The 15,205-nt window shown below is 49.1% G+C and overlaps 1 protein-coding gene across 4 annotated transcripts in view; it reads left to right on the top strand.

The window, feature by feature from the left end:
* Nucleotides 1–15,205, top strand: part of LOC125625511 (tubulin-specific chaperone cofactor E-like protein) — a 98,323-nt gene that overhangs the window by 70,409 nt on the left and 12,709 nt on the right. For all 4 annotated transcript variants that reach the window (XM_075122259.1, XM_075122257.1, XM_075122256.1 and 1 more), the window contains 5 exons: nt 3,475–3,674; nt 9,477–9,860; nt 10,765–11,051; nt 12,928–13,208; nt 14,771–14,881. In XM_075122259.1, coding sequence (XP_074978360.1) covers nt 3,475–3,674; nt 9,477–9,860; nt 10,765–11,051; nt 12,928–13,208; nt 14,771–14,881 — 1,263 coding nt within the window. The remainder of the gene's footprint in view (nt 1–3,474; nt 3,675–9,476; nt 9,861–10,764; nt 11,052–12,927; nt 13,209–14,770; nt 14,882–15,205) is intronic.

Below are 15,205 nucleotides of genomic sequence, written 5' to 3'. Positions count from 1 at the left end.
GGGGGGTGTAACGGTCAGGAGGGCTATTGTTTGTATTGTATGCAAATCTACTCAGGTGCTAGGATTGGTGGCATGCTGTGGTTGATGCTAGGAGCTTTCTAGTTTGGTCTCCCCAATCTGGATGAGAACAGGGTTTTTATTTCCCTGAGAGCTGAGTTAGCCGGGTCGTACAAACTGCCCCTCATTGGATTAAGCCCTGTCCACACTGCAAATACAACCATGAGAAGTGATGCCAAATCCTGTTTCAGACACAGGCCCCACTTCTGCAATCCGGTGCTTGCAGAGCCCCAGTGAAGCCCTTGGGTTTGGTAAAAAAAAGCAACTGCCTGCATGGATCCAATTGCAGCGTTGGGGCCGTGATTCCAAAATGCACTGCCCACCAGCCCTTCACTGTGTTTTGCAAAAAAGGCTAAAGCCCGGGTGAGACTAAGACTTTAAACCAGACATCTCCTGGGTAAGGTCCAGCCGGCGTTACAGATCGGAGCCATGTCTGTAAACGGGTTAGCAGGCAAGTGAGTTGTAACCGGATTCCCCAGCGTGACTGGGTTTGTAGACAGGCTGTTGGTTTGCGTTTCTCTCCACGCAGTGGCGGAGCCGTGCAAGAGCCCGGGCGCGGGCCTGCTCCCGAGTCGGCTGAAAGCACAAGACGCTGGCACGCTTTCGGACCATCTTTCAACCATGTTCTGTGTGAGCGTGCGCTGTGCCAGCAGCCTGTTGTGTGATAACCACATTACAAAGCCTGCAGATGGGCCTTGTAGCATGGTTTAACAACAGGGATCTCACACACAGGGCGGGTGCACTTCAAGGGGAGCTGCAGGGGCTCAGCTCCCTTTGGAAACCAGTCCCCCCAGGCTAGAACTGTCTAACCGGCTAAGTACGGGGACTCTAATGTATTGTGGACAGGGCTTGAGATCCTGTCCATGTTATAAAGACAGCTGTCAGGGAGCCAGTTTACAATACAGTTGCACCCCAACCAAGTCAGAGCATGGCTCTAGTGGCAAAGGAACCTGGCTGAGGTTTAATGTCGTCTCTGGACCCTGCTAAAATCTTGGCTAGTCAAGTGCTTCAGCACACCCTGATTAGGTTCTCCTCTGCCCTGCCCAAAGGATCTATGGAGAAAGTATGGCTTAGGACTCAGAAGATGGGGGTTCAATTCCTGGCTCTGCCTCAGACTCTCTGTGTGACCCTGGGCAAGTCTCTTACTCTCTGTGTGCCTCAGTTTCACCAGTGTACAAAGGGGATGATACTGTCCTCAGGAGTGCTGTGAGGATAAATACATTAATGACTGTGAGGTACTCAGATACCATCCCAAGGGAGAGGGTGGTAAGTGCCTGTATAAATAGGTGGTGCTTTTATTGCACCAGGGGCATGAGTGTGTTGTAGCTGCCTCCCTCTATACAGCTGTACTTGTAATGTAGAAGTAGCACACTGGCACAGTGTGTCATGTTCCCCTCTCTAGTGATTGGGCCAATTAATAACAGCCTACTACTGATGCCTGCTAATGGAGCTACTCCTTTAGCTCAAGTGATAGAAGATCTGTGCTGAAAGTCTGCAGTTTAAACCCTGTAGAAAACCCACAAAGAGCACAATTGAATCATCAGGAGCCACACAGTTTAGAGCATCTTGCACCTCGTAGCAAATCCAGGACGGGGAAGGGTTAACTCCAAAGTTCAAAAGAGAGCAGCTCTTCTTCATTTGTTAAATAAGAATTTGATTAGTTATATAGGAGGGGAAGATCCTGTGTTTGTTCTAATGATGCTGCCTGCTATTGTCAATAAGATGACAATGCATTGTTCAATTAAACTCCCTCGTAAATGGAGCTGCAAACCTCTGCGGCAGACAGACCATCTGGCAAATCAGACAAAAAGTAATTTTCATCACTAACAAGATTTAAAATTAAATTTGGTTTATTCTTCTTTCTAGACGCAAAGTCATGACTTAAAACGTAATGCTCCCGAGTCAGAGGGACTTGCTTCTGGGGGCTGGAGCTAGGTACAGCATGGGCCTGGGTTGGCTTCCATGGCTTGCATTCTGTATCTGTGAACTGAATAGAGCAGAAGTCCGGAGAGGCGATGCATAGGTGGGAATACTAGAGGGAGCTAAGGGGATAGGTGAAAGGAGAGAAGTAGTGTAGTCTAGTGATAAGGTGCTGGACTGGCTCTCGGGGGCCCTGGGTTCTAGTCCAGGTTCTGGCACTAGCCTGTTGTGAGAGTTTGTGCTAGTCACCTTAGCTCTCTGGCCATCTGTTTCCCCTCCTCTTCTTCTGTCTTATATTTTAAGTTTGTAAGGCCTTCAGGGCGGGGACTGGTTCACAGCGTGTGTATCGTGCCTTGCCCAATGGAGCCCTGATCTTGGTTGTGGCTTCTGGGCACCACTAGAGTCCAGAGAAGCATAGAGAAGGAGGAGGAGAAGAAGGTGGTATGTTAAGTGAGGATGCTTTGCTGGCTGCTCGCTTGCTTGGCTGAGAATACAATAGTGTAGTAGTTCTGCTAACGGTCTTTAGTCATAGCCAGCAATAACTCTGTGGGTCTTTCTTGGCAAAGACCACTGGCCATTCAAAATGGATTCTGTGCTGTGCACAGATGGGGGCTAAGGATGGGAGGCCAACCATACCTATTCTGAGATTTGAAGCTGGCCCTCTAGAGGTGAAAGACTAAGGCACAGGCAGACCACATCTCCCAAACCCATCATTGAAGCCTTAGGGGATTTCATGTTAAAATGGAAACGTTTTAAGTGTGGCTCACAATAACCCAGGACCATACCGATTATCTTACATTAATGCAACAGCTTCCATCCCAAATGAATGAGCTAATCTAATATCGGACTAGTAAAATGCAGCTGTTTCTGGGGTGGAATATAAATTGCAGCTTAACAGAGCACAGCAGCACAGTCCCTTGGTTTTAGCAAGTGAGGATGAAACACTGTATCCAAATTCAGTGCCTGAGAAATTTGAACAAAATTGGCTCAGGGCCCTGGGGTATCAGTCACTGATATTCTAAAAAGTACCAAGATCTTAAATGACTAGCTGTCTGGGTTCTCTTCTTTGCCTTGATCAACTTCCTCCTCTGTGCCTCATTTTACCCAGCAGTAACATTGGGATGAATGTGCCTTACCTGGTGGGATGAATCTTAATCAGTGCCTGCAAGGAAGGTGCTTTGCGATCTTTGGATGTGCCCATTGGCCAACCTGAGTCTTGCTCCTCTTTAGGAGTTGGGAGGGGGCGGGGGGCTGGATAGCTGAGGGAGTCTATGTATCAGCCTTTCACCTCTGCAAACCTGGACTGTAGCTTTTCCTCCCCGTGGGGGTGCACGAGACTACCTGCCATTTGACCCTATAGCTTAGTATTAACACTCGAGCTAAGCTTACTGGACTGTGCCATTGTGGGGTAGGGGTGGGGGTGGCTGTTAATTCAGTCAAAGCGGTTGTGACTACCCATTTTCTCCTGCGCGCTAAACCCTGTGCGTTGCGTTCCAGCTGTCGGCTGTCCCCCCAACAGTCACTACGAGAGCTGTGTGACTGTGTGCCAGCCCCGCTGTGCTGCCATCCGGCTGAAAAGCGACTGTAACCTTTACTGTGTGGAAGGGTGCCAGTGTGACCCTGGTTACGTCCTGAACGGCAAGAGCTGCATCCTTCCCCACAACTGCGGCTGCTACTTAGATGGCAAATATTATGAGGTAGGACCGTCCTCGTCTTCCACCTTCCCTCTTTTCCTTCCTTCCTTTTTCTCTCCGGCCGGGTGTGTGCTGAGTTGTCGTCCTTCTCCCCTCCCCACACCGATGTAGCTACATAGGGTTAGATGTGCTGCACTAGTGTAAAAAGTGACTTGTATCAGTGGGGCATACCCCTGTGCAAATCACTTTTTACACTAGTGCTGCGCATCCACACTGGGGCGCGTACCCATGCAGCTACTCTGTGCCCGTGCGGAAACAACCCACAGCCAGCTTTCCGTTTACACTAGGACCTTGTCTTGTAACAAAAGACGTGTGAACATGCCGGTGCGGGCTTCAGGATGGGCGAGCAACCATAACATACACCAGCCAGAGAGCCTGGGTATGGACGTTGCTTACTAGCCTGTGTTGAAGCCTGTGCTACCTTGTTTACACTATTATTGATACCAGTGCTAGCTAGATTAAAGCCAGTGTGTGGATGCAGTCACCTGTAGTGTAGATATGCCCCAAATCTCTTTTGAAAGCGGCCTAAGGCACTGAGGCTACCAGACCCTGATGTTCTAAAAAGTACAAGATCTTAAATGACCAGATGTCTGGGTTCTCTTTTTAAAACATTACCCTCGGCCAGACCAATGTTCCCTCTAACTTTTCTTTGTTCTCTGTGGGCTGCAAACTCCATTTCTATCCTTGGGCAAGCTCACTTTTTTTTTTTTTTTTTGGTCTCACACAATATGGCATTGAAGAGTGAAAGGTGTTTGTAAAGTGACGTGTCAGTAATGGATATACCGGGTCACACACGCACGCATAGCAGTAGGTTGAGAACCGATGAACTCTCCAGAGTTTTGGAATACAAAGTTGGAAAACCAGGAAACCAAGAGCCATGCCTTTCCCCCAGTGAGACCCAATACACTCCCCCTCCCAGGAGCCTCAGCCTTTGAGGGGGAACCCCCACCAGCCCCTCCCAGGAGCCGCTGTCTCCTCCCACCCTGCTCCTTATAACCCCACTGGCTCGAGGTTTCTTTGGGGGAAGGGATTTTAGGGTTTTTCCCTCTCTGTCCCTCAGCCAGCCCTGCTCTCCCCTCTGACTCCGGGGTCTCCAGGAGGGAATTGCTGTTGCAGCCTGGAGCAGGCATGAAGAGGAGTGCATGAACTGCGACCCCTGCCCCAGCTGGGATGGCGGCACAGGTTCCCCCTCCCCCTGTTCCTCCCACTGGGCAGGGCTGCCAGGGGCTCATTTCAGCCCTGGCAGCCTGCAAGCGGCAGGGATCAGCATCTCCACCAGGGTGATGCCAGGGGCTCTGTGCACCCTGGAATGGGATCCTGAAGAGCCTCTCCCACCACCCACCTAAATGGTGCTTCTGCCCTTCCCCAGTCCACTCTTCTTACCCTTCCCTGCTGGCTCAAGGCTTCCTATGGCACCAAGAGTTGCTGCCCTGGCTTCCCACAGGAAGGCCCGACAGACAGAGCAGGACCCCTGCTGGGGTCTCCAAAGCCCCTGCCTCTCTCATTCTTCTCCTTACCTCTCCTCCCTGCTGGTCCCCGGTGCCAAGAAGAGCAGCTGTGGGTTATGGCAGGTGGAAGGCCTGGGTGCTGCCTGAGCTCCCGGCCACATGAGGGGTGTGGGAGCGACCACATTGCTGTGCACCTGCACTTGCTCGCAGCTTAAAGGGACCATTGGGCCTGATGCCGCTTCACGCCACTCTGCCGGATTAAAGGGAAGTCAGTGTAATTTCCGCTCACTTCAAGACCCCTTTGTGCTGCCATAACGGTGCAAAGAGGCCACAGTGCAAATGAGACTCAGTCCCACTGTGCATATAAGTCCTGCTTTCCCCTCCGTTGTTTCTGTACAGGTGCCTTGTGTTTTTCCTCTGTGTCCGCTGCTCTGAGCTAACAACTTCTGAGAAGATGGCGGTATTGCATCTAAATGAGGGTGTCTTCAAGGAGCTCTCCTCATCTATATTCTGCCAAGCAGGAAAAAAAATAAATAACAAAAATTGTAAAATTTGAGTGCGCACAGTGCAAATTATGCAGTTTTTCTTCCCTGAGCTGCCTGTGGAATTGCATACTAAATGGTCCCTAAATAAGAACAAAACAGAGATGGAGAATGGAAACACTCTCCATTTGCTATGGTTTCTTCTGCCCCTTGTTGCCTTCTAACTGGACGGGCCTCCAATAAACTTTGGATGTAAAGATGGGAATTCTATTTTGTTCTCTGCTACCGGCTCTGTGGGACAGTGAAATCTTCCTGGAGGATAATTTGTGGGTCCATTTAAGAGAGTTTCTCTCCTCTGTTAGCTGCAGCGCTGTGAAGCAGGAATGCAGAGTACGTTTCCCTGCTGTTATCTAGAGACCGATGCCAGCATAATTAATAACCTTAATGTATTTAGCCATATAGTTCTTCAGGTTATGTAGTATTCATCACCTTAATCCTTGCAATGGAACGACAAATTCTTAATAATGAGACTGAAACTTAGTCTAGCTCGCAGTAAAAATGAAACTTAAATTCGCATAGCAGCATTTGCATGTAGCAGTGGGGCTGATTTATCCCTTGTTTAAACCCATACAACACTACTGACTTCAGTGGATTTACTCCTAATTTACACTGGTGTAAGTGAAAGGAGGGAATCAGGCTCCCCGAATCTCATAATGGATTTTACAGGGTTAAAACAATAAACAGCAGAGGAAAGAGAAGAATCAAGGGGAAGAAGGGAGATGGAATGAGAAGGATGAAGTGGAGAGATAGGAGAAGGCTGGTCTAGGTTGCTGGAACGGCAGAGAAGGATCTCGTGCCAATAGTCAAGGCTTTGATGTTGTTAGATAGCAGGATGAAACAGTTCATTGACCAAAAACCTTCGGTGTTCTCATTGTAGATGCAAAAAACGTTTTTATTTGTTGTGTGTTTGTGCAGCGCCTAGCACCAAGGGGTCGTGATTCTTGACGGGGGCTCCTAGGCACTACAGTAATACAAATAACAATAATAAAGTGGCGGTATTAGTGCTCTTGGAAGTTAATGCTGCCATGCCTAGCAGAACCATTGTGGCATAGGTCGGGTTCAGCTGCTGTCCTGCTACTAATCCACACTGTTTTTCAGTAGCTTATAACTCGATCCTGTTGTTGTTGTTGTTTATTATTTTAGGCATAAATTGGGCACCGAAGTTGGTTAGCATCTCTCAAAATGCTCGGACCCAAATGCTGGGCACAGAAAGCCCTCAGATGAGGGGTACGCAGTACCTGGAGGAGAGCTAAAACGTTGTGGGATTCCTTCCATTAATGTCAATAACTCTGTCTATCACCGCATTTCCACGATTCTGCATTTCTGCTGGAAATAATTTTCAACAGTAAGAGCATGAGGGCACCCCATTTACGTGGAACATGCTTAACTTTGGGACTAAAATGAGGGACAATTGGATGGGTGGACATTAGCCCCAGGGTAATTTTTTTCCCCATTGAAAATGTCAGATCAGTGAAGCTATATGTGTATGTTATTATTTGTATGCAGTGTTGTTGTAGCCATGACAGTCCCAGGATATGAGAGAGACAAGGTGGGTGAATTAATATCTTTTATTGGACCAACTTCTGTTGGTGACAGAGATGAGCTCTGTGTAAGCTTGAAAGCCTGTCTCTCTCTCACCAACAGAAGATGGTCCAATAAAAGATATTCCCTCACCCACCTAGTCCCTATGTTTATTTAGCAGTATAGGGAAGAAATGTTCAGTGAGCTGAGGGAAGGGGGACCAGGAGTCTGGACTCCTGAGTTCGATTCCTCACTGCCACTAACTTACTGAATTTGATGATCAGGGGTTGACTGGCTCAGGGGTGTCAGATGAGCATGTCTGTGCAGATCTGCATGTCTAGAGCTGGGGTGTACTCAACTGTTCAAGGCCAAGTCTAGAAACCTCTGACAGCATAGTCGTGTTGGTTAGGGGGATGATTCCCCCCACCCCCTGAAATTTTTATACCAGCAAAAGCCCCAATATAGACACAGTTAAACTGGTAAAGCACATTGGTGCCTGCGGAAACTCCGCTACCTCCACTAGGGGGATTCACACTATAACTGTACCAGTTGACATTATCTTCTGTAGACTAGAGTGTAGGGACAGAGCCCACATTTGAAAACTGGACTCTTCAGTCCTGGCTTTTCAGATGTGTCACAATTCTGTCTCAATTCTTACCTTTCTAAATGCTTACCATCACCCAATTTTGCATGTGCTTTTTGCAAGCTTATCTGCATGCCAGGGTGATAGATTCCATTCTTTGCATGCAAGGGTGATGGAATTTAGCCCAAAGCAACAGTCCACATACACAGGTGATGGTGCCCAAAAGTACGTGCGCATGAGTGAAAGTTGTGGGCTCATGAGAGGATTCCACCCTTTGAAAATCTGTCTCTAGAGAAGATTTAACACATTTCTCGTTAAAGCAAAAAAACATCATCCCAATGCAGGATGCTTCTTGAAAAGACTGGCTTGTTTAGTTGTTGTCTTCATCCATACTCCCACGGGGGGCTGTTTTTCTCCTTCAGAAACCGTGGTGCCTACATTCTTATCAGAAGCAAAGCAAGCCCGTACGTCCAATTGTTCTATGAATCTGATACAGGGGCTGAAGTCAATTTGTGTTCTGCTGGAACAGTACAAAAAGTTGGTCAATAGGATATTTATAGCACTGCGAGCTTGAGTGAAAGAGGGGAAGGTTGCTGTGGAAACGGCAACTTCAAATTTCCTCACTTCTGCAGCTTCCAAAGGTTTCAGTGCAGTTGGATTATTTTTATCTATTGGTCACCCTTTTGTCTATTGAAAGTCACTGCATACCGTCCAATCCTGCAACTGGGCTTTTTCAAAGGGCTGGCTGATTTTATGATGATGAATCACTGTTTTGTGCTTCTGCGAAAGGCTAATTAAATTTCAGGCTTTAGGGCGTAAGCTGAACCTCCCCAGGGCTCTACAAAGACTCTTTGCCCTGTGTACAGTACTGTGCTATTGGCATTATAGGGTTGTTGTCTTTTCAGCCTTGCTCTGAAGGATCAGGTATTGGCCACTTCTCGAGGTGGGATATTGGACTGGCTAGATCAATGATCTGATCTGAGATTGCCACATTACTGCTAGCATGTATGTGCTACCACTGCCCTCTACTGGCTGAAGTGTTGGCAATTCTATCCCACAGTTCAGATTAGCTGAGCCTGAGCTGTCCAAATTGACTTGCTGCCATTTAAATCTCCAGAGGAGATGGCAACTGAGAGCTCCTCCAACCAGAATTCAACCTCTCTGGGTCTGACAGAGCCCAGGCCTGTTGACCTACAGTGCAATCCGTGTCCCATCTCAGCTCTGCCATAGACTCCCCGGGTGACCACAGACAGGCAAGTCACTTATCCTTCCGGGCCTCAGCTCCCCTGGTACAACGTGGGGATAATAATCCTTTCTTCCTCCCACCCTTTGTCTGTCCTACCTGTTTAGATTGCCAGTTCTTCAGGGTGTTGTCCCTTACTGTGCGTATGTACAGCGCCTAGCACAATCTTGCATCTTGGCAGGGAGTTAGACTAGAGGACCTTGGCGGTCCCTTCTAACCCTATGGGCCTATGATTCTATAACGGGCCCCTGATCGCAGCTGGAACCTCTTGACATTACCATAATACTACTGCGAATAAGGCCCATCTCCTTCTATAAGATTTGTTCAGGACAGTGGGTGGGCAACGGTCCCGAGAGAGTTTAGAGAACTCCACAATTTGACATGAGCCCAGAGGCTCTGGTGATGCGCCTTATGGTTGAGTCGGTCGGTTCCCAGTAAAATGGCTTTTCCTCTCGCTCCCTCCTTCAGCCCAAGCAGCTGTTCTGGAACAGCGACTGCACCCGGCGCTGCCGTTGCTTCCGCCGCAACCTAGTCCAGTGCGACCCGCGGCAGTGCAAGTCGGACGAGGAGTGCGCCCTCCGCAACGGCGTCCGTGGCTGCTTCAGCACCAAGAGTTCCTACTGCCTGGCGGCGGGCGGCGGGGTCTTCCGCACCTTCGACGGCGCCTTCCTCCACTTCCCGGCCAACTGCGCCTTTGTCCTCTCCACCATCTGCCAGAAGCTCCCCGACTTCTCCTTCCAACTGATCATCAGCTTCGACAAGTGGTCGTTGCCCAACCTCACCGTCATCTCCCCGGTGTATTTCTACATCAACGAGGAGCAGATTCTCATCAGCGACCGGAACACCATCAAGGTAAAGCGCCGGTTGTGGGTTTCCTCTGCTCCTCCCTGAAACTCTTAGGGGACTAGCCACTCCCCGAGGCTGAGCTTGAGCTCACTGGGACAGGGAGGAGGGAAAGTATCTGGCCACCAAGAAGCAGGGCTGGGTTGGGATTCTCCAAAGTGGAAAAGCCAATTGCCACCCCTTTCCCACATTAGGAACATCCCCGTCACCCCCTGACTTCACTGTCCGTTAGGGTGTTGTATTCAGCCCATCACCATAGTATCTGAGCACCTTCCACACCGGTTAACCAGCTGGCAGTAGCAAAGGCTCTAGGGAAGTTCATGCAGCCTCTGGCTCATCTCCCTTTTTAGGTTCTAGGAAGCCCTGCTTGTGGGAGGGGAAGGCGGCGGCTGGGAATGTCGTTCTCCTTAGGGCAGAAGGGAGGTAAATCAAAGGGGAAGGTTTTTGCAGTGCTTCCTCACTGGATCTGCCTCCCTGGAAGCTGTCGTGAGTGATGGGTTTGAGCACGGTTTGCCTCTGGTTACTGATTATTTGTACTGCGTGAGCCCCGCATGCCCAGGACCCCATTGTGGGGTAGGTGCTGACCAGACAGATGGCCCCTGTCTCAAAGAGCTCCCGATCTCCGTCGAGCTGAGCTGAGCTTACCCCGTGCAAAGGGTTGGCACAATCTAATGCACGTCCCAGGCACTTCTCCCTCCTAGAATGCTAAGAAGACTTGAAAAGGGACAGGGGGTAGGATGGATCCTGGCCTTGCCCCGCCTCCATTACGGAGCTGGCTGGTGGCAGGGAGGGGCAGCATGAAGGGATGTTTCCCATGCTGCCCGCTGCGGGGACCTGTGCCTATCAGGTTCAGTCTGTCCCTTGGAGTGTTGAGAGGTGAGTGGCTTCAGCCTTATCTCCTCCCCTTGAGTAGGTGAATGGCACCCAGGTGACCATCCCCTTCGTCACCGGGCTCTCGACCAAAATCTACAGCATGGAGGGCTTCTTGGTGATCGACACCAGCCCGGATATCCAGATCCTCTACAACGGCTTCAACGTCATCAAAATAAGCATCAGCGAGCGGCTGCAGAACAAAGTGTGTGGCCTGTGCGGCAACTTCAATGGGGACCGGACCGACGATTACGTCACCCTGAGGGGGAAGCCGGTCGTCAGCAGTGTGGTTCTGGCCCAGAGCTGGAAAACCAATGGCATGCAGAAGAGGTGAGCCTGGGGCCTCGTGTGTAGACGTGCCCAAGGTTCCTCTTGGAGCCAGTGAGTGTTTGGCCGTTGACACCAGTGGGCGCCCACGTTGTGTATCAGGAACCCATCCACAGCTCGGTACAGGGGAATAAGCCCTGGAGGAAAAGTCCTGCAGTATTTAATAGGGAACAATAATCTGGAGCAGTGTGAACCTTGCCATGGAATTTAATAGCGAATTCTATCCCCCTGTAGAATCCCATAGGAGGGCTCAAATCACCTTTAGAAATGAGATCATTTGCTCTTCATTTCTCTTGGTTTGTAGAGTAATTTCTATAGAACCCTGTTGGTTTCACCCTCATTTAGGGTGACCAGACGTCCCGATATTTAGGGCTTTGTCTTACGTAGGTACCTATTACCCCCCACCCCTGTCCTGATTTTTCACACTTGCTGTTTGGTCACCCTACCCTCATTAGTGTTGTTCATTTGCCTTGCCACAGCACTTAGGAGCCAGAGCCCATTGTGCTTGGTGCTGTACGAACATATGACAAAAAGACAATTCCTAAACCCAATAGGATCATTTACACTAAGGCCATATCACTCCACTCTGGTTGTGCAAAGGGACCTTAACGTGCGGGTAAATTACATATACACCCACTTTAGGGCTCCTTTACACTGCCAAAATGGGGTAAAGGAGCCTTGGTGTGAATAGAGATAAGGCTTATTGGCCTTACCTACTTGGAAGTCAGCTTTGAACCTATGTCCTGGGCCCTAACCTGCACTCCTAGTTGTGCACTGCAGTTGGTACGTCAACCTCTATACATGGCTTGTCCTAAACTGCAGAGATCTCCCCAGCTCAAATCCCTGTATGGGCCACCCCTTGGGGTGGGTGGTTGGCAGTGGGGATTGAACCTGAGATCTCTGCATCTTAGAGCATGTGCCACAACTGCCTGAACCAAAAGACCCGGCTCTGTTAGTCACGGCTGAAGAGGCTCATTGACCTCTCGGAGTCCCTGATGATGTTAGAGGGGGACAGAGGGCATGGGCTACACAGTCAAAACTTCTACAGAAGTTAGCGGGAGTTTTAGGTGTGCCAGTAGCAGGCCAGATTTTCAAAGGCTCCCTCTGCCCAACTAATCTGCACCTGCCAAAGTTCTGCCCGTGGTACTTGCACATATGGCTAATGGAGAGCACAGAGTCTACCATTTAGGTGGTGATAACTACATACCTGATTGGAGGTGCAAGTCAGAGAGTTAGCTGTGGAAGCAGGAGGAATTAAGGCTGGGATTTTGTAAATAGCCTAAGGGAGTTAGGCACTCAACTGCTGCTAAAGTTCAATAGGATTTGGGTACCCTTAGATTCCTTTGAAACTCCTAGCCAAAGAGGGCAAGATGGGAAAAGTACCTAAATCAGTCAATGGTGCTTGGGTTCCTAGATCGCTTAAGCACATTTCCAAATCCCACCCACCAGGAATTATGGATGCAAGCAATGAAGATGCAAATCTTGTACATGGAAAGAGAGGCCAGCCCTGTAAAAACCTGGCCTTGGATGTAAAGAGATGCTTACCAAAGATTAGGGAGGAATCTGATCTTCAAAGGGGCCAGCCCAAGGACTACGGCCCACTTGGATCTCTGGCTGGCATGGGATTTAAGTGGCCCATAGCCCTTGTACTGGCCTTCTGCACAGGGGTGAATTTCACCCTGGATTCATGAGGATCTCATAATGAGAGGTGAAAAGAACTAGGAAATACATGGGAGGGGACAGTGGGGTAATAATGAGGAAAGAACAAGGTGACCTGAGCGGTCTATTTGTCTGTGGCCTCACCTCAGGAGAGGATTTAGGGACTGGTTGTTTCACACGATTCCAGGTTGATGTCCTTCGTTTAATCTCTCGCTCCCAGCTGTAACGAGCTCCAGTACTCCCAGTACGCCGCCGCCTGCGACAACGTGCAGATCCAGAAGCTGCAGAGCGATGGCTACTGCCTCAAGCTGACGGACATGAAAGGCTTCTTCCAGCCCTGCTACGGGCTGCTGGATCCCCTGCCCTTCTACGAGTCCTGCTTCCTCGACGGCTGCTACAACCACAAGAAGTTCCAGCTCTGCGGCTCTCTCGCCGCCTACGGGGAGGCCTGCCGCTCCTTTGGGATCCTCAGCACCGAGTGGATAGAGAAGGAGAATTGCTGTAAGAGCGCTATTCTAACCCTGTTCCGTTCTCTGGCCCATAGCGCCTATCGCTTAGGAGCACCATCCTCTGTATCCAGCCGGACTGCAGGCTCAATCAGCGAGAGGCTAATGCAGAGAGATGGGAGCCAGAGCAATTAGCGATAGGTCCCCTAGATGATTTGGAACCTGGCTACCTTAGAGGCAACCTCCATCCCGATGTGCTACCGTGGCTGCTGAGTCAGCAGAGGGACTTCTGTGGTAGCTTGCCCTCGATTGAGGAGCGGAGACAAATATTGTTGGTCAAAAATTTTTCATCTAAACTGTTTTGTTTTTGTTTTTTAACAGAAAACTGAGTTTTGGATAAACTTGATATTTTTCACAAAGCGTGCATGCTTTCTGTGGAGAATTTCAATGCGTCATTGAAAAACTGAACTCCTGAAAACCAAAATCTTTTTATTCAGATATCCTGCTGCAGTACCTCATGGGAGCAGTAGGTTGGTTTCTTCATGTCCTCTTTCTCCTCTGTGGTCTGGGCTCCCCAGCTCGACTACATCTCCCATGATGCACCATGACCAGGACTCCTGTGATGCGACCTCTCACCAACATGAGGAGGAGACCGTGGTGCATCATGGGAGATGTAGTCTGACCAGGGAGCCTGGCCTACAGAGGAGAAAGGGAGCATGAGGTACCTGAACTACAACTCCCATGAGGCACATAGATAACATTTTGGAGTACAGATATTTTGGTTGTCAAGTTTTTGCTGAAAAGTGGACATTTTCACGGGGTGCAGGGGCAGGGCAGATTTCATTCTCCATCCAGCTCTAAAGACAAGACACTGTCTCTGGAGGCTCCTTAACTAAGCAACATGCTCCCCCTAGTAGTCCACCCCAACTGGATCATGCTCACCTCCAAAGTATACTGGCTGTGGCAAGCATTTGCCTGACCTAGGGCTAAGGACATATTGGAGATGTTCTTCCGCTGGTGTTCTAGGGGTAGGTGGTAAATGATCCAAATAGTCTGGGTTGATGCTTTGTTTGTAAAGTACCCAGAAGCCCAGGCTGAATAAATTGTTTGTTAATATCGGTCCATGCTGTGGAAACTTCACTTTCTCCAGACTCAGTGGGAGTCTGATGCCAGTCCAGTCCTCGCCTGAGTAAGGACTTTGAGGGCAGCATTGTTAACCTCAAGTACTCATAAAATCACAACTCCAGCCCCAAGAAATCATGAGATTGGCTTAATAATCATGAGATTTTTTTTTAAAAAGTATACATTCATTTAAAAATAATATGGTGGGTACCTTAGACTTCTAGTTCCTGAGCCTTTAGGTCAGACTCATTTTATGCTTTCAAGCTTTTCTCTGCAATCAGGAGGGCTAGAAACTGACTTTTTTAAAAATGGAAAGCTGATATTCTCATGTATTCACATCACTCCAGGAGCTGGGGCTTTAAAAACACATCAAATAGCATGAGATAAAATTGCTGGAGTTAGCAACACTGCAGGGGTTTAGTGGGGTAATAAAGAATTGTCTGGGTACTGGTCTGAAAATAAAGTTGTTGTCTTCGTCTGTCTTTTCCTTTTTAGCAGGAGTGGTTGAAGATCCCTGTGTGGGGGCCGACTGTCCCAACAGAAGCTGTGAGCTTGACAACGGAGGGGAGTTGTGCGGTTGTATCGAACCTCCACCCTATGGAAACAGTGAGTGACCCCACATGCATCCACTCGGTGTCTCAGGAGGCTAATTGCAACGTTGGCTCTCGTGTTTTTAACTAAGTTAAAAATGGGCCTTACGTATTTATATGGGACACAGATAAGCCAACTCCTTCAGCAACCACTTCCCACTCAGACCCACACAAACTTCGAACCTCAAATCCAGTGGAGCTACAGTACACTAGGGAGGAAAGGTGTTTATATGATTAAAGCACCAAGACTTGGTTGTCAAGGCTCTTTGGTTCTACTCATGTCCCTGCCACTGACTTGCATTGTGACCCTGGGCAAGTCACTTCCCCATGCTTCAGTTTC

Source organism: Caretta caretta, chromosome 22 (assembly GCF_965140235.1).
Source record: "Caretta caretta isolate rCarCar2 chromosome 22, rCarCar1.hap1, whole genome shotgun sequence".
NCBI classification, from domain to species: Eukaryota; Metazoa; Chordata; order Testudines; family Cheloniidae; genus Caretta; species Caretta caretta.
The sequence above is the reverse complement of the archived record's forward strand: the minus strand, read 5'-3'. Positions and strand labels throughout refer to the sequence as shown.